At 45.0% G+C, this 22,288-nt stretch overlaps 1 protein-coding gene across 1 annotated transcript in view; it reads left to right on the top strand.

The window, feature by feature from the left end:
• The window catches only part of CCDC81 (coiled-coil domain containing 81), a 794,710-nt gene that overhangs the window by 273,109 nt on the left and 499,313 nt on the right, over positions 1-22,288 (top strand). Inside the window, exon 6 of the mRNA XM_069639737.1 lies at positions 15,971-16,116. Within this exon, the coding sequence (XP_069495838.1) occupies positions 15,971-16,116 (146 nt within the window). The remainder of the gene's footprint in view (positions 1-15,970; positions 16,117-22,288) is intronic.

Here is a 22,288-nt window from a genome sequence, read left to right as displayed (position 1 = left end):
CTCCCTGTCCTACCTCTACATTCTTTTTCATGTCTCTCTGCTTGCTGTCTCTGATAGCTCTGCTTTTTTAGCTCACTCTACTGCTTCCCCTTCTGATCCGCTACCCTCTTCTTTTATCCCTCAAGTATATCCTCATCTTCCTTATCTCACCTCTCTTATTAACTCCTCCTTTGCAAACTCTTGCTTTCCCGCCACTTTTAAGCATGCACTAATTCTTCCAATTCTGAAAGAACCCTCTCTTGACTCATCTATTCCTACAAACATCCTTCCTGTTACTTTTCTGCCCTTTCATTCTAAACCTCTTGAGCAGGCTGCCCATGCTCGGTAACCCTATATCTGAATCTTCATTCCCACCACCCTACTCTTCAGCCTGGCTGTCACCCTTCTCACTCTACCTACAGAGACTGCTCTTCTACACGTCTTAAATTCTCTCCTCTCTGATCGTCACTCCAAACTCTCCTTTATCCGTATTCTTCTTGACTTGTCTGCGGCATTTGACACTGTGGACCACTCTCTCCTTATTTCCTCTCTTTGTATCTTGGGTATTTCAGGGCCTGTTCTTGAATGGTTCCGCTCCTATCTCTCCCTATGGTCTTACTCAGTTACCCGGGCTGGCCACTCTTCTCCTTCGCTTCCTCTCTTATATGGTGTCCCTCAAGGCACGGTGCTTGGTCCTCTTCTATCTTTATACTGCTCTTCTTTCTACTCTTATCTCCTGCTTCCATCTTTCTTTTCATCTGTACGTCGACGACACCCAGACCCTTTTCTCTTTTTCATTCTTTGCTTCTGGTCTACACTCCACTGTCTATAACTGTATTTCTGCTGTCCAAAACTGGATGTCCTCTCATTTTCTACACCTCAATCCTTCTAAAACTGAGGTTCTGTTAATTCCTACCTCTACTATTTGTCCCAGTCTTCCCCCTCCCTCTCTTTCTTTTCCTCCATATTCTATTTCTCACCATCTGCACATAACTTGGGCATTATTTTTTATCCTTCCCTCTCATTTTCTCTTTGCATTTCCTCTATTGCTCGCTCTTGTCGTTACACACTTTTCAACATCTGTCGTACTTGACCCTATCTCTCTTTTCATGCCATGAAACATCTTCTTTTTTCTCTTGTCTTTTCCTGTATTGACTACTGCTCGTCTCTAGTGCTTGGTCTTCCTGCCTCCCATCTTCTTCCTCTACGCTCAGTCTATAATTCCTCGATTCGTCTCCTCTTTTCTTTACCCCTTCTGTCTTCTATTAAACCCTCCCTACTTTCTATTTCATTACTCCCTTTTGAATCTCATCTTCTTTACCACTTTCTCTCAATTGTTTTCAAATGTGCCCATGGTCTGGCTCCCCTTTATCTCTGTGCTTTATTCTCATTTTACGTTCCATCTTTCCCCCCTAAGATCACAGAACATATTTCTTCTAACTGTTCCCAAGCCTCCCTGGGCTTCTTCTCGTTTTCGCTCTTTTGTTCTTTTGGCCCCCAAACACTGGAACTCCCTTCCCCTCTCACTTTGTTCTGCTAGATCTCTCTATATCTTCCAATCAAACCTCAAAACTCATCTTTTATCTTCTCTCATCTCTTAATCCTCTGGCTTCCCCCTCCTCTGTTTTTACCTCTGTTTACATTTCATCATGATTGTTCTGCTTTTTGATATATTTTGTTCCGCGCCTTTTGCGAAAGGCGCTCTTTAAATTCAATGAAATTAAATGAACAGGTGCACAACCTCCTTGACCCCCAGATTATGGCCAAGGGGATCTCTGATCACTCATCAGTTACAATTAGAATCTTGGATGCAGAAAAAAGGATGACTGCCTCGGAATGGACTTTTAATCCTTAAATACATCAGCAAAAGGAAGACAGAGAACGACTGCAGAAGAGCATAGCCAAGTTCTTTGAGCTCAATCAATCTGAGGAGATCTCCCCGTTGAGTCCTTGGGACGACGCAAAAGCCACACTTAGAGGCCAACTAATGGAAAAGGATGACTGGATGAAAAAACAAGGAAAGGTTTGCATTGCCGCATCAGCCTCCAGAATAAAGCAGCTAGAATAATAATACAGGATGCAACCCTCACCAGCATCTCTTAACGCTCTCAACAAAGTGAAACACATCTGAACTTGATCTACACCAAAAAAAGCCCTGTTCCTTTACAAAAAGGCAGGCTGCACCTATTCCGACCAGGAAAATAAGGCAGGGAAGTTAATAGCCCACCTAATTAAGAAAGGCAACTTACAGAACGAATTCCCGCAATAACGGATGATGCAGGACAGATGGTAACAGACCCCACAGGAATAAACAACACTTTCACAAAATACTACCTTGCGCAATACACGTCAGAACAGATCCTGGAACATCAAACTTTTGCAACCTTCTTTAGCAACATAACTCACCCAAGGCTCCCAAGAGATTTAGCAGAGCTCATGATCCAATAAACAATGGAAGAGGAAATCACTTAATGCATATCAAGTATAACGGCAAGTCACCAGGGACAGATGGCTTCCCAGCAGAATTGTATAGGATAACAATAGACAGCCTGGTCCCTCACCTAACAAAGCTATACAACTATTTTCTGGAAAAGAGGTCCCTACCAAGCACAATGGGGCAAATTACAAGTTTGGCGGTGTGTGAAAAAAGTGGAGGTTATTAAGTTTACCTCCTTTTTTCCAGCACCGCCAAACTACAAGTTTGCTGGTATTGCCGGATGCTAATACCAGCGATTTATGAAGGTAAATTGGAGGAGTCACCTCCAGCTTCCAGTTCTATGGACTCCATTAAATGGGGATTAACACTGGCAAACCGCCACTTGTAATCAGGTGGCATTACCGCCGGAGGTAATACCTCCAGTGGTAATACAGCCGGAATACTGGCAAACTCGTAATGAGCCTCTATCTCGCTCATCCTCAAAGAAGGCAAAAACCCATCCAGAAAGGAGTAGCTACACACCAATCTCGCTCCTCAATACAGACCTCAAAATCCTCAAAGAAATACTTGCAGATTGGGTGCAGCACTCTATCAAACATGTAATCCACCCAGATCAAGTGGGCCTATTAGCTTTCAGAACATCAACAGACCACCTAAGGAGATTAGCTCATATAATAGACCTAACAACATATTCAGAGAACAAACCAGTGTTGATCTTCATCGATGCTGAGAAAGCCTTCAATAAGCCGTTTCTCACTAGAACCCTGGAATAATTGGGCTGTTATGGCAAATTCATATTCTGGATAGGGACTCTATACAAAGCCCTAAAAGCATACATAACAACTAGAAGCATCAACTGTGAAGCCTTTGATTTACATAGGGGCACACGCCATGGATGCCCCGTCACCCCACTCCTATTTGTCTTGGTGCTGGAGCCCTTAGCCTGTCTAATTAGGGCACACTCCAAACGAATAGGTATTGCTCTGGGTGACAAAGATAGCAAATGACTACTTTATCATCCCCCTAACACCCACAGACCCCGAAAAGACCTTGCCCTACATACTAGAGTTCTCAGAAGAGTATGGCTATTTATCGGGCTATAAGATTAACAGGAGCAGAACTGAAGTGCTTCAATTGCGTACAAAACCTTTGATTTAGACCGATCCATGGCCATGGGGGATTTGTGCGACGAATACCTTACGTACTTAGTAGTCAAAATTACAAATACACTAGACTCCATAATCAAGGCCAACTAAAATACTCTGCTGATATCGAAGCAAATATAAATCAATGGTCTATCCTCTCGAAATCTCTAATGGAGAAAATCTCTCTTACTAAGATGGCCACGCGGCCCCTATTAATTTGTGCTACCTCCATGTTTCCAGTGTTGATACCGCAGACATTATTTAAAAGATTAAACTGAGTACTGCAGGCGTTTAATTGGCAAGGGATGAAAGCTAAAATCAGACTCCCCATTCTGTTAAGCGCCAAGTACAGAGGCGGCCTAATGTCCCAGACTTTCGTCTATATTACTTGGGCGATCAGATTGGCAACTTGCCAGAACCCAACTAGAAGGCCCAGAAAAATCTGCATGGGCTCAGTATGAGAGCGTCCTGCTCACCCTCTTCTTAACCATTGAAATTCTGCACCAACAGAGTCCCCCCTCCAACCCATAACACTATCCTACAAAGGACAACATTAATATGGAGGGTCATTGAGGGCTAATACCCTGCCCTTACCTCCTTTTGGCTGAATCCTCCCTTTCTAATAGATTGAAAAAAAATCATTGGATGGAATGGGATAAAAAAGGTATGATATACCTTGTGCATTGCTTTACAGAGGGGGCGTGGATTTGTTTGAAAGCCTTTCCAGAGATATAATCTAAACCAGGCCAGGTTACGAATGCCAATATTCCTTCCTCTCCCTATGCCGCCTATCTAATCACCCAATGGGGCAGCAAAACAAGCAATTGCTAGGGTCCAAGCCCTCATAGAAAGGGAACAGACACAATCCCCACTTTGAAGGAGAAGTGGCAAACTGAATACAAGTATAGAGGAGGAGGACTGGCTAGAGAACAGGTCAGTGGGCCAGGGAGATGCTGACACGAGGTTGACATCATATAAACGCTTGCACATAGCCTACTGGTTCCATGCACAATTACGCAAAGCTAACACTGCCAGGGCCTAGCATTGCTGGAGGGACTGTACAGAGAAAGGCTCGCTAGGTCACACGCTATACTACTGTCCAATAAAAGCACAATTTTGAGAAACTTTTATAAAAAACGATCTTGTGGATTCTGGGAATCCCGGAAGACAACTCTGTAGAGCTGGCGATACTTGGACTCCCTGTAATCCATACGCCACTGCAAAATCAACAAGAGAAACGGAGGCACCATGCCCTAGCAAATACATGAAGGATAACCACAAGACACTGGAAGGACAACGCGCATATGCCATAACGTGAACGCACCGATTTGAGACTACTCTGACCTCAGGGCTGGGGTCATTGCTGCCAAGCTACGCGAGATATGAGCTGGTGAGAACTGAACACCTTCAGATCTCGATATATAACCGTTTTGAATAACCTTTTTTTTAAATTAAATCTTGCATAAGTGCTGATACTTGCTCGCTATCTTTGTTTATCTTAAAAAAGAAACATTTTTAGTAAGAAGAACGTTATGACAAAAATAAATGCTGTTCTAGTTATGGCGAAGCCAGCATCCAATCATAGTACTGGATGGTTTAACTATATACAATTGTCCCATCCTCCTCCCATCCTCCTTTCCCAGCCCCAAAGAAGGCTTCTAACCTAAAACAGTTAAATCTAGATTAAGGAGTAATTCATTAAAATATTGTTACATTCTGTGTACACTGACATACGATGTGTGATCCCCAATAACTGGTGGTAGTAATATTCTTCCATACTCAGAGGCTCACTCATCACCAAACACAACACACATGTTTAGCAATGGGTTCAGCATTCATTACCAAATCACGATACTGACAAATACAACAACCAAATAATGAAACCGGCACTCACATCCCATTTAATTGTGTTCACACTACCTGCTCCGCGGTTAGCGCTGAACCAAATGTGCAGAAGGGAAAATTCAATAGTGCTTTAGTCCTCAAAAACTTTATTCTCTGTGAGGGTGATAATACTTTTGTATATATTATCAGCCTTTTTATTAGAGCGGGGCAAGTAAAGAATTGTTGTTACAGATCCAGGTAGACGTTCCCTGGGACTCGGCGGACGCTTCCTCAGCTTTACATTAACTGACTTAGCAAACACACATGCAGGTTTTATCAACCAGAGAGCACATCTCGGAGTGATGAAAACTTCACAGGAGCTGACCCTGCACACATACTGTCCTGGCCTAGTAGTCAAGTGGAGCCTGTGCAACCTGCCAGTTGTCTAGTTAGTCCAGAGGACAGAGTAAAGAGCCCTAGAGCTGTTACCTATGGCTGGGGTACCCTTTGAGAGGGCAACGATCAACATTAGTGGTCATGGGTCATGCAACCAGAACGCTGTGCCTTTGAGATTACTGCACCAGTAGTAACACGGACTCTTAGATAGGGATTTTCACATTTGACGTCACCAAGGAGGTTTCTTCATGCCAAGGTTCCATGTTTATGTCTACCTATATGAAGGCTGGGTTGACACAGTTGTTGTAACTTCTAACAACCTGAGCGCTTTCACAAAGCATTATTTTATTTTATTTTATTTAAATGTTATTCTTTAAAGGGCAGTCCTGGATGAGAACAGTGGAGCGCTGCACAAGGTGTGGGAAGCCAGCATTTGGCTGGCATGTTTAACAGTAGCACAGTACTGGGAGTTCCAGTCTGAGCGTCGGTATGTACATGTGTTGGGATTAGCCCTTGTTCAGGTGTTTTGAGAGATTTGTGAAATTTTAGAATATTGGTTCGACATTCTCAGCAGATACCAGGATCGAGTTCCAGCGGGTAGTTGCTTGATAAGGGAAGGATTGTTTGTGGGCCCTCTCTTTGCAGACGAGTTGTGATTCAAGCCAGTTGGTCGATTTGCTGCGCGAGGAGCATGTGCCATCACATGTGTGAAGTTTTGCGCCATGTACACTGGTGTGCTACTAGTGGCTGCTTTCTAGAAGATACATCATCCTCATCATCTGTCATTTGTATAGCACCTTTCACCATTGGTATGGTCCCAATGCGCTGAAGGCTGAACGCCCTCGGTGTACATAAGTCCAGGTATGGGAAAGTTGTCGGAGAGATATAGAAGCATGTGTGCATTTTGGCAATACGAAGGGGGGTAGGTGTGGCTAAGTCCCTGCTAGCCACCCATGTCTAGTTGGGTGTGTGGATGGGTGCTGAGAGATAGAACAGGGAGCGTGTGAGAGCAGGAGAAGCATTATGTGTGCCACTAGACCACATTTCTATTTTCGGGGATAGCTGTATTCTTATGGCAGAGGTGTTGTGCAATGTGTTTTTTGTGTAGTGTGTAAAGTGGATGGGTTCTGAGGGGTAGTCTGGAGAGTATGCGAGAGTAGGTTAAACCCGTTATGTGTGCAGCTAGACCACATTTTTATGGTGGGGGATAGCTGCATTCTTATGGTTGGTGTGTTGTGCATTGTGTCTGAAAGTAATGCATGTAGTGGATGGGTGCTGAGAGGTAGTCTGGAGAGAGTGTGAGAGCAGGATAGACGTTATGTGTACAGCTAGACCGAATTGTATTGTGGAGGATAGCTGCATTTCTATGACAGAGGTGCTGTGTAAAGTGTCTTAGAGTGGTGCTTGTAGTGGGTGGGTGATGAGAGGTAGTCTAGAGATTATGTGAGAGTCATTATTTGTGCAAGGCCGAATTTCATCACGGGGGATAGCTGCTTTCTTATTGTAGAGGTGCTGTGCAATGTGTCTTAGAGTAGTGGATGTAGTGGGTAGGTGCTGAGTGGTAGTCTGGAGATAGTGTGACGTCAGGAGAAGCATTATGTGTGCAGTTAGACAACATTTTATCGTGGGATAGTTGCTTTTTTTTTTAGGACAGAGGTGATTGTGCAGTGTGTATTAGTGTGTTGTATGTGGTGGATCGGTACTGAGAGATAGTTTGGGGAGTGTTCAAGAGTAGCAGAGGATAGTTATGTGTGCAGCTAGACTGAATTTTGCCGTGGGGGATAGCTGCTTTCTTATGGCGAGTGTGCTGTCCAATGTGTCTTATAGTAGTGCATGTAGCTGGTGGCGCTGAGCGGTAGTATGGAGAGAGTGTGGGGGCAGGAAAAACATTATGTATGCAGCTAGACAGAATTTTATCATGGGGATAGTTGCATTCTTATGGCAGAGGTGTTGTGTAATGTTTTGTGGATTAATGTCAGACAGTGGGTGCGTGCGAGTGGGTGTCTTAGGCTAGTTTCATTAAGCATGGGTTTTGATACGTACCCGCGTGTCAACGTCGGTGAGGCAGAATGTAAGGTCTGGATGAGGGGTGGAGACTGACTTGGTGTTTCTAAAGATGATATGATTTGTGTGTCGCAGCGTAGTTGTAGCAGCTGAGGTTGTCTGAGCAGATGATTGCGGAGAGAGGGCTCATATAGAGAGTGAACAGAAGGGGGGATAGGCCGGCGCCTTGGGCGACTCTGTTACTGACGGGCAGGCAGAAGAAGAGAAAAGAGGGAGGTGGGTGATTTGGTGCCTGTTGGCAAGGGATGAGGAGATCCATCTTCGTGCTGAGTCCCTAATGCCAAAGGAGTGGAGTCTGTCAATGAGGATGATGTGGTTGAAGGTGTCCAAGGTCGCTGAGAGGTCGAGGAGAATGAGTGCGGCACAGCCCTCAGTGTCTGCAGTGTTTCTGAGGTCATCCCATATGGAGACTAGGGATAATTCAGTTCCATTAAGTGGTATGAAGCCAGATTGGGTGGGGTCGAGGAGGTGGTGGGCTTCAGTGAAGTTACTGAGCTGGGAGGAGGCTGTGCAGTCAGTGAGTTTGGCTAGGAAACAGGTGTTAGAAATCGGTCTGTAGTTTGCAGGCATGGGTCAAGTGAGTTTTTTCTCCGAGAGTGGTTTGACGTGAGATGTTTTGAACGCTGCTGGGAAGGTTCCTGAGGTGAGGGAAGAGTTAAGGATGGATCTTGCGAGGTGGGGGGCAGGAGTCATTTGGGGATCCGGAAGGACGGCTGTCAGTCAGCAATTTGAGGCATTTGGGACTAGGGATGGGAGCGAAGGAAGAGAAAATAGGAGCGGGGGGCTGGTTGTTGGGTTCATTTGGGTGAGCGAGAAGGGTGGGTTGGAGTGCTGTCAGTTTATTGCCGGTGGTGCAGGTTCTTTCTAGTGCCGTGTTGTAGAAATGGTCAGAGAGGGCGCTTCGAAGCAATTGGGAGACGTGTGGGGGGAAGAGGTGCAGGGTGGGCCCATGAATTATGTGATAATCTTGTGGAGCTCTTTGCTATTGTTACGGGTGTTAGAGATTCTGTTCATGTAAAAAGATTTTTTTGCCTTGCAGATTTCAGCTTTGTAGATATGATATTGATGAGCGTAGGCTGTTTTATTTTGGGGTGTGGGGTCGGCCCGCCATCTGCATTCAATGGAATGGTTGCATTCTTTGATAGATTTGGGGAGAGGTGTGAACCATCTGGGGAAGTGGCCTTGTCTGGAAGGGGTAAATCTTGTTGGGGTGAGAGGTAGGAGAGCGTTAGAAAGCCATGAGTTGAAGTGGTTGGTGGAGGTTGTTCTTCCTTTGACTGGTAGATGGGGAGGGAGGAGAGCAGGGAATCAGCCAGGTCTGGGGTCATTATGATCTTATTCCAAAGTGGGACATGGGTTGATGGTCCAGTGTTAGTCATTAGAAGAGGAAGGGTGGGCGACAGGAGAGAGGAGAAGAAGATGGCTGCATGGTCCGACCATATGAGTGGTCTTGGGGGAAGCGAACGGATGAGGTCAGTGGAGCTGAAGATCGTGTCCAGAGTGTGTCCTGCTGTGTGGGGGGCACCTGTAAAATGCTGAGTCAAGTTGGGTGTTTCCAGGTTGTCCAGGAGTGATTGGGTTATGGGATTGTCAAGGGCATCCAACCATATGTTGAGGTCTTCTAATCAGATGAGGGAGCGGTGGGAGACCAATGGCTGCTAGGGAGTCGCTTAGAGCATTAGCAAAGTGTCTGTTGTAGCCAGATGGCCTGTAGATGAGCAGTAATCTGTGGGTGAGTGACGGGTTGATGATGAATTAATCTAGGAGCGATTCACAGTCTGCGCTGCATGCATGCCTCAGAGTAGGAGATAGAAAGGTGAGGTTTGTAGAGGATGGCAATTCCGCCTGCTCTGCTAGCTCTGTTGTGTTTGATGAGTGTGTATTCAAGGGGAAAGCCTTGTGTGCGAGGTGTCTGAAGTCATCAGAGAACCAGGTCTCAGTGATGATTAGGAGGTCTGGGTTTTCGGAGGTGATGAAGTCAAATATGTTTTGTTCGTTTTTGGCTACAGATCTGGCGTTGATGAGACTGCAGGAGAGTTGGAGAGATGAGGGGTTGGCCTTTTGGTGAGTCAATGAGAGGGGAGGTTGGGTGGAGGTGGTCTCCTCGTGTATACCTGGTGGGGGTGAGTGGAGTGTGTAGTTGGGAGGGGTGTTTGTGGAAAGAGTGTTTGTGATGTGAGGGTTTTTGGCGAAGGTCACATGTGGTATGTGGTGGAGCAAGGGGGGGTGTAAAGGCGTTTCAAGTGGGGTCCCAGAGGTGGATGGGTGTTCTGGAGAGGGTACAAGATGGTGAGGAGGGTTTTTGAGAGAGATGGTCTGGGAGGGGAGTTGAAGCATGAGGGGCGGAGAGAGGTTAGGGGGGGATGTGATGTTGAGTTGATGAATCCCCTAGGAATGCTGAGGTTGTTTGGGTGGGTAAGTATTAGGATATTTGTTAAAGAGGGACTTAACTGAATTGGGAGAGAGGGAGGGTAAAAGAGTCATGTGGGTAGGGTGTTTGGGTGAAAGGTGTAAGTAAGAGGGGTGCAGGGATGAGATGTTAAGGGTGTTGTGGGTTTTGTGTTTGAAGGTGTGCTTGGGTGCCTGTGGTGTGTATGGGAGGGTTGGCGGGCCAGCAGAGGAGGGGGTGTTGGCAAGGACTGTTCAGGCGACACTTAGGGATGGGAACTCTGAGGTGGAGGGGGGTCTGGAGGGCATGGGTGTGATGGAGACTGGTGAGGGGGGATAGATAGGAGTGGGGGGTTCCAGAGGAGTTGTGTGGTTGGGAGAGCTGTCCCAGAGGGCAGTGTGGGGGTACTGAGGGGGGTGGGTTGTTGGGAGGGAGTGGAGTGGTGGTGAGCGTTTCTCCATAAGGTAGGGTCTGTTAGCAGGATGGGCGTAGGGGGTAGAGAAAAGGTTGACTGGGCTTCTAGTGTGTCAGAGTGCCCCTCTGATCTGTGAATTAGTCGGTGTGATGGGGGTAGGTGGGCAATTGGGAAGAGGTGATGTGGTGGAGTGTGTTTCTCCAGGGCATCTGGTCTGTGAGGAGGACAGAAGTAGGGGAAGGGAGGGTAGGTTGGCTGGGCTTCTAGTGCGCCAGTGTACCCATCTGGTCTGTGAGTTAGCGTGATGTATCCAAAATGTTCAGTTAGTAGTGATACAGGACTATACTCACATGTTCTGTTTAAATCAATACATTGTTACACTCAAATACTCAGCTAAATGCAAGCCAGGGCTATATTTACATATTAATCTAAATGCAGGAAAAGGCTATGTTCAAATATTCAGTTAAATGCAAGACAGGGTTATATTCAAAAAATCAACTGAATGCGGGAACAGGCTATATTCAAATATTCAGTTTAATGCAAGATAGGGCTATATTCAACTATTGAGCTAAACGCAGAAACAGGCTATGTTCAAATATTCTGCTAAATGCAGAGACAGGTTATGTTCAAATATTCAGCTAAATTCATAAACACGCTATGCTCAAATATTCTACCAAATGCAGAAACAAGCTATGTCCAAATATTCAGCGAAATGCAGGACAGGGCTATGTTCAACTATTCAGCTAAATGCAGAAACAAGCTATATTCAAATATTCAGCTACATGCAAGGCACGGCTATGTTCAACTATTCAGCTAAATGGAAGACACGGCTATGTTCAACTATTCAGCTAAATGCAGAAGCGGGCTATGTTCAAATATTCAGCTAAATGTGGAAACAAGCTCTCTAATCTAACTATATAATAAAAGGCCAGATATTTGTCCCTGTATGTTTGTCTGATGCAGTAGCTAGAGGGAACTGTTACCTTAGGATATATATAGACAATGCCAATTTGCATAGCTTTGCCTGTTGTCACCACTAGAGGGAGAGGTTGCTTTAGGATGTATAGTGGTCCTACTGTGTCCATGTAAACTTGCACTTAAGCCCGTGTACCACAGGCTTGTACACTAGTATTCAAATATTCCGCTAAATGCAAGACAGGGCTATATTCAACTATTCAGGTAAATGCAGAAACAGGTTTTGTTCACATATTCAGCTAAATGGAGCACAGGCTATGTTCAGATATTCAGCTAACTGCAAGGCAGGGCTATTTTCAATTATTCAGCTAAATTAAGAAACAAGCTATATTCAAGAGGTGAAGCATTGTAATGCAGAAGCTGTAAAATGGAAGCGGACAAGTTAGAATGTGCGGTTAGAAGGTAAAAAAGCTGACATCAATGTGGGGCTTACTCAGTGTCAGATGGGCCCAACTCAGGGGTAGGGTTTAAGTGAGATTGGATCAGCAAGGCTTCTAAAACATTGAGCGAGGGTAGGAGGCAGAGCTGTTTGGCTGGCCTTGGGAAGTGAAGAGGAATATGGTAGGCTGTTTATGTTCAGGACACCTGACTTCAACATGTTGCTGGAGAGGCTAGCTGCAGGGCACAAACAGCAAAGTTGGGTATGCGGGTCAATGAGCATACCCATGCAGTCATGAACGGTATCCTTGTCTGGAGAGTAATTCAATGTAGTCCAGGTAGGATGGGGTGATTTGGTCAAATTTCAGCGCACATGTAATAAGACCTGCTGTAGCGTAGTGGACTGCTTTTAAGTGCGCACAGTGAGCGGCTGGGAACTGCTTCAGGAGGCCATTTCCACTGTCAATGTGCAAGACCACAAAGGATGCACTGCGGTCCCGAAGTCCATTGCATGATGAATGGTTTGATTATGTGAAGGGTAGGGATTTGGAGCTATGCCGTTTGGGCCTTCTTGGCTGTGTGTTTCTGTAAAGACAGGCTGTTGTCAATGGTGAAGCCTAATGATTTTGCTGAAGCCGGGAGTTGTGGATCAAATCCTTCTAGGCGCATATTATTGATTGATTATTGGGCAAGTTGTTGTTTAGCGGGGCGCTGTTGAAGACGAATTCCGTCTTGGATTGGTTAAGTTTGAGGTAGGCAGTCGACATCCAAGATTGGATGATGGCTAGATAATCTCGGAGATGACAGATGTCCTCTGGGATTTTTGCTCTCATATACAACTGAATATATGTAACAGTAACATACAACAGTACAACCTGTGTATTGGTGGGTTCTATGCATCAGTCCCTGAGGATCTCATAGCAGGAGCTGTAGAGTGTACCACTGTCAACCAGACAAGGAATTGACATTCCTTTAAGGAAAAAGGTTTGTGCACATCTTGCAAGGATAACAAGGTTTTATTTCACAAATGAAGGAATAACATGTCAGCAGGAGCATTAACACCCTCCTTCCATGGAACGCTCTCTCGAGTTCAAAGCAGAACCGTAGAAAAAAATTCTCCAAGCTTTATTTATCATTTTTCAAGTTTATTCACAAATTAGAGCATATGGCTGGTTCAAAAATTAAACAACCGCAGGAGGCGTTAGGGTTCGAGACCCACAAGCGATCCCTCTATTAGGTTACTGAACCTTTAATTACAAACAACAAAGCGTTTGTACAAGAAAAACCTGTTCGAGGGGGAGATTCGTCTACCACCAGTGGCCAGATTGATAAATCAGTCTTTTCACCATAGCTTCAAAACATTTACATATTTTTATATTGTTAACACATTGCAATTAAAAAACATACGTGTTTAGTTTTGTACAATTCAATTATTGAAGTTTGACAGTGCAAAAAACAGTTAGTTCATGTGAAGCAAACACATCTCAACCTTCCCTGATCTCAGTAAAGTGTCTAGTGCTGTGCAAATGGTTGATTATATAAAACTCTCATCAAGCACATCATTCATGCTCATATCATTCCAGTCATACCAATTCATAAAACATAACAATTCTCAAAATGTGTATTTCCTCTTATGTTTCTTCAGTGATACCAGGAAATTCATCAGGGGCTACCTGTCTGAACACAATGCACTGTTCAACTTTAACTACAACAACCAAATATTGATTTTCATTGGTTTTATATCATGGAACAGTTTATACTATGCTCTTGATTCCTCGTTCAAAAGTGTCATCTTTTCATGGCCAGAATGAAGAATCTTCCCCTAAAACAAGAATAAACATTGGTGTCTGATTACCATATGTCATCCAGTATGTATGTGACTCTAACGTCAACCAACTAAATGGGAGGTGACTGTGTACCTGAGTTACACTATTTTAATACAAAACAACACTACGTAAGCCAAGATATAATAAACAACACATTGTTACCACCCTTATTAAGCCTATTGCATCGTTATGGGGCCTACTCCACCACATATGCTTAAAGAGTGGGTAGACATAGGCTTGCCGGAACGATTGCAGTGAAACCGTATTCTCCCATTTAGAAACCGTCTAGTAGATGTGGGCATCCACTCAACAGCAGGTTATGGCGCGACCGTTAACTTTGTGTTCAAGTGCAGGTCTTGTATTTCACAGGGACCTATATACCGTGTAAATAAAACCCCCAGGTAAGCCATCTGAATGTGTTCCTTAAAGGTTTTCAAAACATCCATCTCGGCGTGCACTCAAGATGAAACTTAAGTTTAGTGCATGTGAGCTGTGGCTTATTACCTGCGTACGTTAGAGCACAGCATATTAGCATATACAAAAAAGCGCTTCTAGGAACGGCGGGAACAGAGTCAAGAGTTGCGTTACCACCCCGCCAATGAACTGCACAGTGTGTATCCCTCCTCCTCGGCCGATTCCCCCAGAACCACTACTCTAGGGTCCCAGGGAAGGTTAATTCCTGTGAGTTCTCTGATGTGCGAGAGAATCTCCTTCCAGTATGATTGAGATCGGGGGCACGTCCACCACAAAGGACCCAGTGTTCCTTTCTCCCCACATCCCCTCCAGCATCTGTCCGAGTACCCAGCGTTAATCTCATGTAGGCAAATGGGGGGCATGTGCCATCTACACAGAATTTTGTACCCACATTCCATCTTAGCTGTACATTGCGATGCTTTGTGAGCACTATCCCTTACATGTGACCATGATTCTGGTTGAATATCTATACCCAACTCGGTCTGCCACTTTGCCATATAGGGTACAGTCTCCACTTCATTCACTGGGTTGAGCAACCTATGAAATGCAGTTGTGCGCTTTGAGCCAAGGCCCTTTACCAGAGTCAACTCTATCACCTTGGGGTCCCACGTTCCCTTACTTTTCACTTCCACATTTGTGACCCAATAAAGGATGTTACCGTACCTAAACCGTTCCCCTTCATCAACCTGGAACCAGGTTTTACACTCTTTAAATGGTCAAAGGGGTCAAATCCATATACATGTGGGATAGGCAGAGTTTCCCCACGTTTCACACTTTACAAAGGGTCGGCTTATCAACCCAGGGCTGAAGTCAGGTTTCCCCAGTATTGGAGATTGGGGGCCTATTCCCACCGGGATTCCCAGGGTTCGGATTCCCTGGTCCCAATACCCTCAGGATGCCTTGGTCGTGCTTAACAATTTCTCTCTGCTCTCCCAGGACCTGGGTGTGAGAAATGGGGTGTTGGCCAACGAGAACCTCGTAGCTTCCTGCTCCATCTCCACCCACTTCTTGCTGATTCCTTCCCTCGTGTCGCACATAGAGCCAATCTGTGCCGCCAGAATTTAATCTTTTGAGCAAGAGTATCCCCGGACCTCCCTGCCATGGTGACCGCAGCTGGCGGCCCGTGGATGTGCAGGAATACCGACACGCACAGCCCCTATGCTCGCCAGACCCTCTTTCTTGCTCCCTTTAACAGTTAGATGAAAGAAGTGGACGGGGCACTGTGAATGCATCGCCATGTCCCTTCTTGCTTCTATACAAGAGGCATGGGCGCGGCTCTGCCCTTCCAGCTCCAGCCACTCCTCCTGTCAAATGGCGTGCCAGCTCTATTCCTTCTTGGGGTTCCAGGCAGGACAAGCACTATTTTGTCACATTCCACAAAAAGGCAATTGTTATGATTGGTATGTCTAGAATACAAAACGTCTTTAATAGTGTGAGAATGCCTGCGTCAGTGTCAGTCAACAAATGCCATATATAGACAAATGAAAATGAAAAGACGAGAACTCATTATTTGTCCAGCTTTAATTGTGTTCATTATTATCACATACCTGAAATACCACTAAACTTTGTTTAACCTTTGTAAATACATGGACAGCTTAGTCTAGTTTTCGATCTTGTATCATTTGAAATGATTTACGGCAATAATACACACGTGTATTGTTTTTCCAGAGCTGAGTTGAATGGCACTGAAAGTAAAGCAGCTATGGAAACAATCGCTGAAGAAGGAGGTGAAGCAGATGGTGGAACATGTGATATAAAATACATTGAGCAATCAGAGAAAGAACTGGAAGGAAAAGACGACAGTTACAAACAAGGTTTGTTATTTTAATGTGAAACGTTCTGGCAGTCAACTTTATAGTTAGAGACGAGTGTAGTAATGTCATCCCGCCTGACATGAGTGGACCAAAGTTAGGCGCAAGGTTGTGTGATGAGGGAGAGATCAGGGCGCAGAATTTACACTAGAGAGCACAGAGCGAGCATTGTGAGCGGAAATGTGTTGTAAAGCCTTTCACTAGACATCAGGATGCATCACTGAAGCGCAGACCTGCTGTGGAGTCTAGGTTTGGTTCCAGGCAAGGCTTCAATTTACATATGTACATTATGTACATTACTCCAGTTTCTCTTGTATATATGTAGTCACGTATAGACACTGACAGGAACATGGATGGGTATAAACATAACTAACAAAGGAGTGGACCCACTGGCCATCCAGCCATCCCCAGCTCAGTCTCCCAACTGACACACTCCGAACATTCACACACAGATCCACCCAAAATTCTCCTGAGCTGCATTCATGCATCAACATTCTTACAGCAAGCACCCAGGCCAGTGACAAGACTACACTACAACAAAATGCTTGCCAGTGCTCCAGCGCGTGTGCACGCATTAGATTTATTGAATTGAATGAACAAAAGGAAAGTTTGTCTGTTTGGTGATCTCTTTATTTCACTGTACACATTGTTATAATGCCATGCCTCTACGTGGCGCAACGTAAAGCGGATATGATGTAACAATAAAAGGGCGCACTGTGAGGAGAGGACAAGGTCCTGCGATCGCGGCAGAAGCTTAACAATACTTCACGGTGCACACGCGAGAAGTGGAGCATTCCAGCGGGAGACAGCAGCAAAGAAGGCAGTGAATGGATGCACCACGGCCCTCCTCATGAACAAGGGGCCCATCCAGACCCTGCACCCAGGGTCGGACTGGGACAAGAAATAAGCCCTGTCACCCCAAAAAAAGTGGCCCACCCCTCGCCTCAAAAAAGTGGCCCGCCCCACGACCCTTGACCTCTAATGACATCACCAGGAGTGATGTCCTGGGAAGCGATGAAAAACAACCTTTCACCCCTTGACAAAACAGGAAGTGGCATCAAATAGCATTGTTCCTAGGTACACTAAATTACTGTGAATCCAAGCAGACGTCCAAGGCCAAATGATATGTTATTGTACTGCACTTAGGCTTAAGCTCTTTTTTATAGAACAAATATGCATACAATATCACCCAACCTGTGTTGGTACTCATTTATCTACCTAAGAAGGATGAAAGGCTTTTTGTAAAAAAATAAAATGAAAAAGAAATGTGGGTTTTTTTCACTTTTCTTTTTCTCCAAACCGACCCAGTCATGGGCAGAAACCGGCCCCCACTCCCCATGGACGATTTCGGGCCGGCCACGGGCCGAAAGGCCAATGAGCCAATCCAACCCTGTCTGCACCAGCACTACAGCAGAACAGTGATCTGGGACTTCTTTAATAGACTGATTCTTATGGGCAGAAATCTCCTGACCAGCAGGATCTTGTCTTTATCACCACTACCTGGTGCTGCTCCCCCTTCTGTAAAACAGTGTACAGTGGGAGAACGAGTATGTACACTCTTTATCCTCCAAATGCGTATCTGTTTAAAAAACCAGCCTAGAGACAACGGCAGAATATGAGACTAGATCCGGTTAACTAGTCTTACTCTCTGAAGCTCCCAACTCACCAAGCAGTGTTCGGCAGACTATCAGGGCTCTGCAAAAGAGTTCACCACTCGAGTATAGTTATAAACGTGGGAGCCGCCACGATATCTCAAGCACAATCACCCAGCACCCTGCCCCCAGCAAACAGCCAACAGCACTTGTCAAGCAGTTCTCAATTGTTTAATTTGAGCTTTAAAAACATTAAACCGGCAGGTTAGCAATAGTTACCAGTTAGTAATTACATACATGTTTTTTAGGTTAATCAAAGAAATACCAATTTAGAAGAACACTGTACAGGCCGTAAGGATGGATACCGAATCCGAAATGAGTTGGCAATACAGTTGAGGTGTCTGAATGAACATGTCCATGATATTATTCTTGACAAGAAATATGTTCAGTGTTTGTTGATATTGTGATGATCAAGAATTAAGTGTGATGTGGTAACCCTCAAGGATATTATTTATTTATTTATTTTTTACATTTGTGAAGAGCACTGCAGCCCGCAGACAGAGGCGCTGAAAGCGGTGCGTAAGAAGGCTTGATTAAGGGTTACAAAAAAGCAAAAAAGCTGCCCCAGAAGAGTTCTTAGAATATACATACAGTGTTACAAATACATAGATCCTGGGTTGCGGACAAAAAACAGGCACATTATTTGAAGAGAGTAGTCTTGATGGCCTTGCGAAAGGCAGTGTGAGAGTCAAGTAGTCTGATGTGCGGTGGAAGGGAATTTCAGAGGGTGGCTGCCATGGTGGGGAAACTAGTGCCACCAGCACGCACTCTGCGGGTTTTTGGCACAGTATTGAGTTCAAGAAATTAAAGATTATGTTCTTGTAAAATTGTCTTTTATAAAATGGTATCAATTACACCAATTATGCATATAATTATAAAAACGGGTGTCACAAAGGACTTTAAGTCTGCAACTTGAATGGTCTACAGAGTCTTTCTACTTTTTATTCATTTACTTTAATACGTAGTTTATGAGTGCATCAGTTAGCAAACCAACCTTATTATGGGAGTATTCTCCACAGGAGTGCATTTGGATCACCTACTGGCAACAGTGGACTTGCGCGTTCAAAGAATGAACAGGTTCATACAAGGTGCCCTGCAACTGGCCATGGCCTCAGGCATGGATCCCTACAAGATTGTAAAAGAAGCTTTGGCCGCCCACCAGCTCACCACAAATAGGACCACCAACATACCACCATTCTACTTGTTAAGGGGAAGAAGAGCTGCATTCACACTGGTACCTCTTTGGTTGTCGAAAGGAAGGGAGGACGAGTCTGTAAATATGGAGGATATGGTATAGAGAATAAAAAGGAGCAAGGAACTGATGCAGAATTGGAGTGACAGGCGAAGGTGTGATACAATCTCTCTCAAGGACTGCATTTCTTGTCTGCAAAACGAACGTTTGTTTCCTGCAGCCTGTTTCCAGCACTGCGAGCCACAAGGGGCTCTTGCTGTGAATCGCTCGCCTTCAGGAGGAGGCGGAGCTTGCCAGCGCTCACGTGGCGGATCACGTGACCCTTCAGCTTCATTTAACAGAGATCCAAGCACCCTCGCGGCGTTAAGCCCGACGGGAAAAGGCCGGTGACTGTTGTGCGGCTGTTTGGTGCTGGTGGCCATAATGACTACGCATCAGGAAATGAAGGGCCGCACACACGAAAAAAAAAAACATTCAACAACGTTGGATGCTAAATCCGTGGACTGCCCTAAAAGCCGACTCTACTCCAGTGGCCTCTAAGGTAAGCGTTGCTAAACGTGCTCGTCAGCTAACTGAATCAACTACTTTTTCAGAACCTTTGCTTGACTTATCGTCGGCTTTATTACCTGCTCCTTCCTTGGAAACAAACAATATAAACTTGTCTCCACTCACTCAAGCATCCATGCTATGTTTGCCTGAAGGGAAGACGGGTGAAAGAATTAAAGCTCCCTTACCTGGCAGCGATGCTGCCTTGTGCGCACAGGAACTTACGCTCCCGAAAGCTCACAGCCTCCAACTAGTGGGAAACGAAAATTCAAATCAATCAGTCCACGCATAGGTTGATATTTCGGAAGAGTCCGTCAAGCCTGAAACAATTATTTCGCCTGATGATGTCACTGTGATTACTGAAATTCGACCTCCACGAAGCCTATTAACACTCTCTGACTTACCCCGCGTAATCTTAAGTCCTTCAGGATCGTCTTCGTTAACCAACTGCCATCAAACAGAGCAAAATCGGATAACCTCAGAGACGGCAGATGAATTCTTCTCACCATTCGAATGTATGGATGCAGAGCTGATGGAAGCCTCTCAAGTAGACGACATTATTAAGAGCGCGGACTCCCCAGGTCAGAACACACCGGCTGTTAACTACACAAACAACAAAGCTGCAGCCAGTTGCGACCCAACAATCGATAAACGGAATCATTATAAAGTCAAACCTGGTCGGAGTGAAACGATTAACTCCATAATCTTGGAAGGCTATGTAAATCATCGGACCCCACAAATGCAGAGAAACATCACAGTCCAAACAAAGCGGAATCCCATGGAGGCTCTTAATATGCTGCACATGCCTAAACTCCCTCAACCACGTACTCATCCAAATTCATCAATGGATTCCGACCAGCGAAACAATCATCTGTTTGACACTGGCCCGGAAAAGCTGTCTCGCCATGTAAGTGATAGCTTACGTAATGTAAAAACAAAGCGATTTCGAACAGATGCGACTTCGGCTGTTGGTGAAAACTTTCGGGGTTCTGCTGTTCACAGCATGAATGAAATTCACACGAACCTACGTGTACAATTGAGTCACAAACACAATTCCAGCACACCGAGGATTGCAAACTCACGTGCGAAAGTTGTTCAACCATTGAGCAATACTACAGTCCTGCCAGTTGTGAACACCTCGGGATTGAGTGATTTCCACTCTGAGTCCGCAAACCATTCACAGTCAAGCACAGCAGAAAAACCTGGTCCAAATTCTAAACCCAGTCTTTCGTCTGCTGCTGCGATGCAAATCTACAATAACGTTCTGGCCGCTTCCTCTACTGCATTGCTACCATTCATAAAGATGTATGAATCGCTGCATGAAGCCTTTAAAGATCAGACTTCTCTAATAGTCCCTTTGAAAGAAAAGATGGATACATTCGAAACTGTGACACACTTTTTACAGACTCAGCTATCTCATGAGGCAGAACAGACAATGCGTGGGCAAGAGCGGCTTAGTGACCTCGCCGCACGACATCATTGCCAAAATGACACTTTATCAGACGGCTTGCTCGAAGCTGTAAAGTGGATGCGCCATTCAAGCTCAATGTTGGGCTCAAACTTGGAGCCAGCTAAGATGCCTCCCATACCAACAGCCGACATTAATAATAAGCTCTTGCTCAAACCCATTGACTGCACGATTGATCCCATGATATTGAATGATCGATCAAAAAAATTACAAGCATCATCCATCTCCTCTGCGATCAAGGTTCCAGATAAAGCTACCCATGGCCTAGCTGTCCAAATTGGAACAATAAATCTAGACAAAGATTCTCTTGACGCTATTTCAAATCCTATGCCAAAGCAACAAACAAACTGCAAAGCCTCAGATGCTCCTTCTTCGAAAGCTCCAGTTTCCTTTGGCATTTTTGACGGTATAGCGAAATCAATTGAGGTTGCCCCAAAATCGGCTCAAGAAATTCCACCGATAAAGACGTCCTGCGTGGTACTATCAGGAAGAACAAAAGATCCAACAAATCGCCAACAGAAAACAAAGCAAAGAAAATTCATTAGAAATGTCATGCCCGCGACCAAAGTAGGCCTGATCTCTCGATCAGAGCTACCGATTCCTCGTGGCCAGTACGGTGCTCCCTCTGATGAAAATCTGGAACTAAAACATCCAAACACAGTGGCTCCTGCAAAAAAAAGACAACGCCTTGAATCCGATCAAGAAAGCACTGTGAGCAAGTTGTCGGGGTCCAAGATCGACCTTGGCGACCTTTCAACATACTCAGACGACTCTCTTATTGACAAACCAACTGATCAAATTCATATGTTTCCTAAAACTTCTGGAGCTGATCCCTTGCCGAATTCTAAACCTGAAGCATGGAGAGATAGGTATCCGGATTCCAGATCAAAGGGCCTGGATCAAGGATCTAGAATACCTGGATTATTGAATCCTAAACAGACGAGACTCCAATCACACAGACAACCTCGATTCTCTACACGAGTCCATTCCTCTGCAAACATTGGCCCAGGAAACGTACACTGTAAACTGCGATTACAAAATATACACCACGAAGATCGTGACCTAAATTTGAATCGCCTTAATGTGATGAAACTCTTTACTTGCATACCTTCTCTCCGCACTATCAGATCAGAAGACATTAGAATTGTGGAGTACGCCACCGAGAAATGCCGTGACCAAGTCCTTCTACACATAACTTCTGCTTCAGTGAGAAACACCATCCTGAATGCTGCAGAAGACTTGTTAGTCTTTGGGTTCGACATTTCTGTCGAACCAACGAACGCCGGGTCCCACACGCCACCATCAAGCCCCAGGAGT

The sequence above is a fragment of the Ambystoma mexicanum genome, chromosome 7q, assembly GCF_040938575.1.
Source record: "Ambystoma mexicanum isolate Mex_15411 chromosome 7q, UKY_AmexF1_1, whole genome shotgun sequence".
Classification (NCBI taxonomy): Eukaryota; Metazoa; Chordata; class Amphibia; order Caudata; family Ambystomatidae; genus Ambystoma; species Ambystoma mexicanum.
Note: the sequence above shows the minus strand (reverse complement) of the source record. Positions and strands in the feature narration are given on the sequence as shown.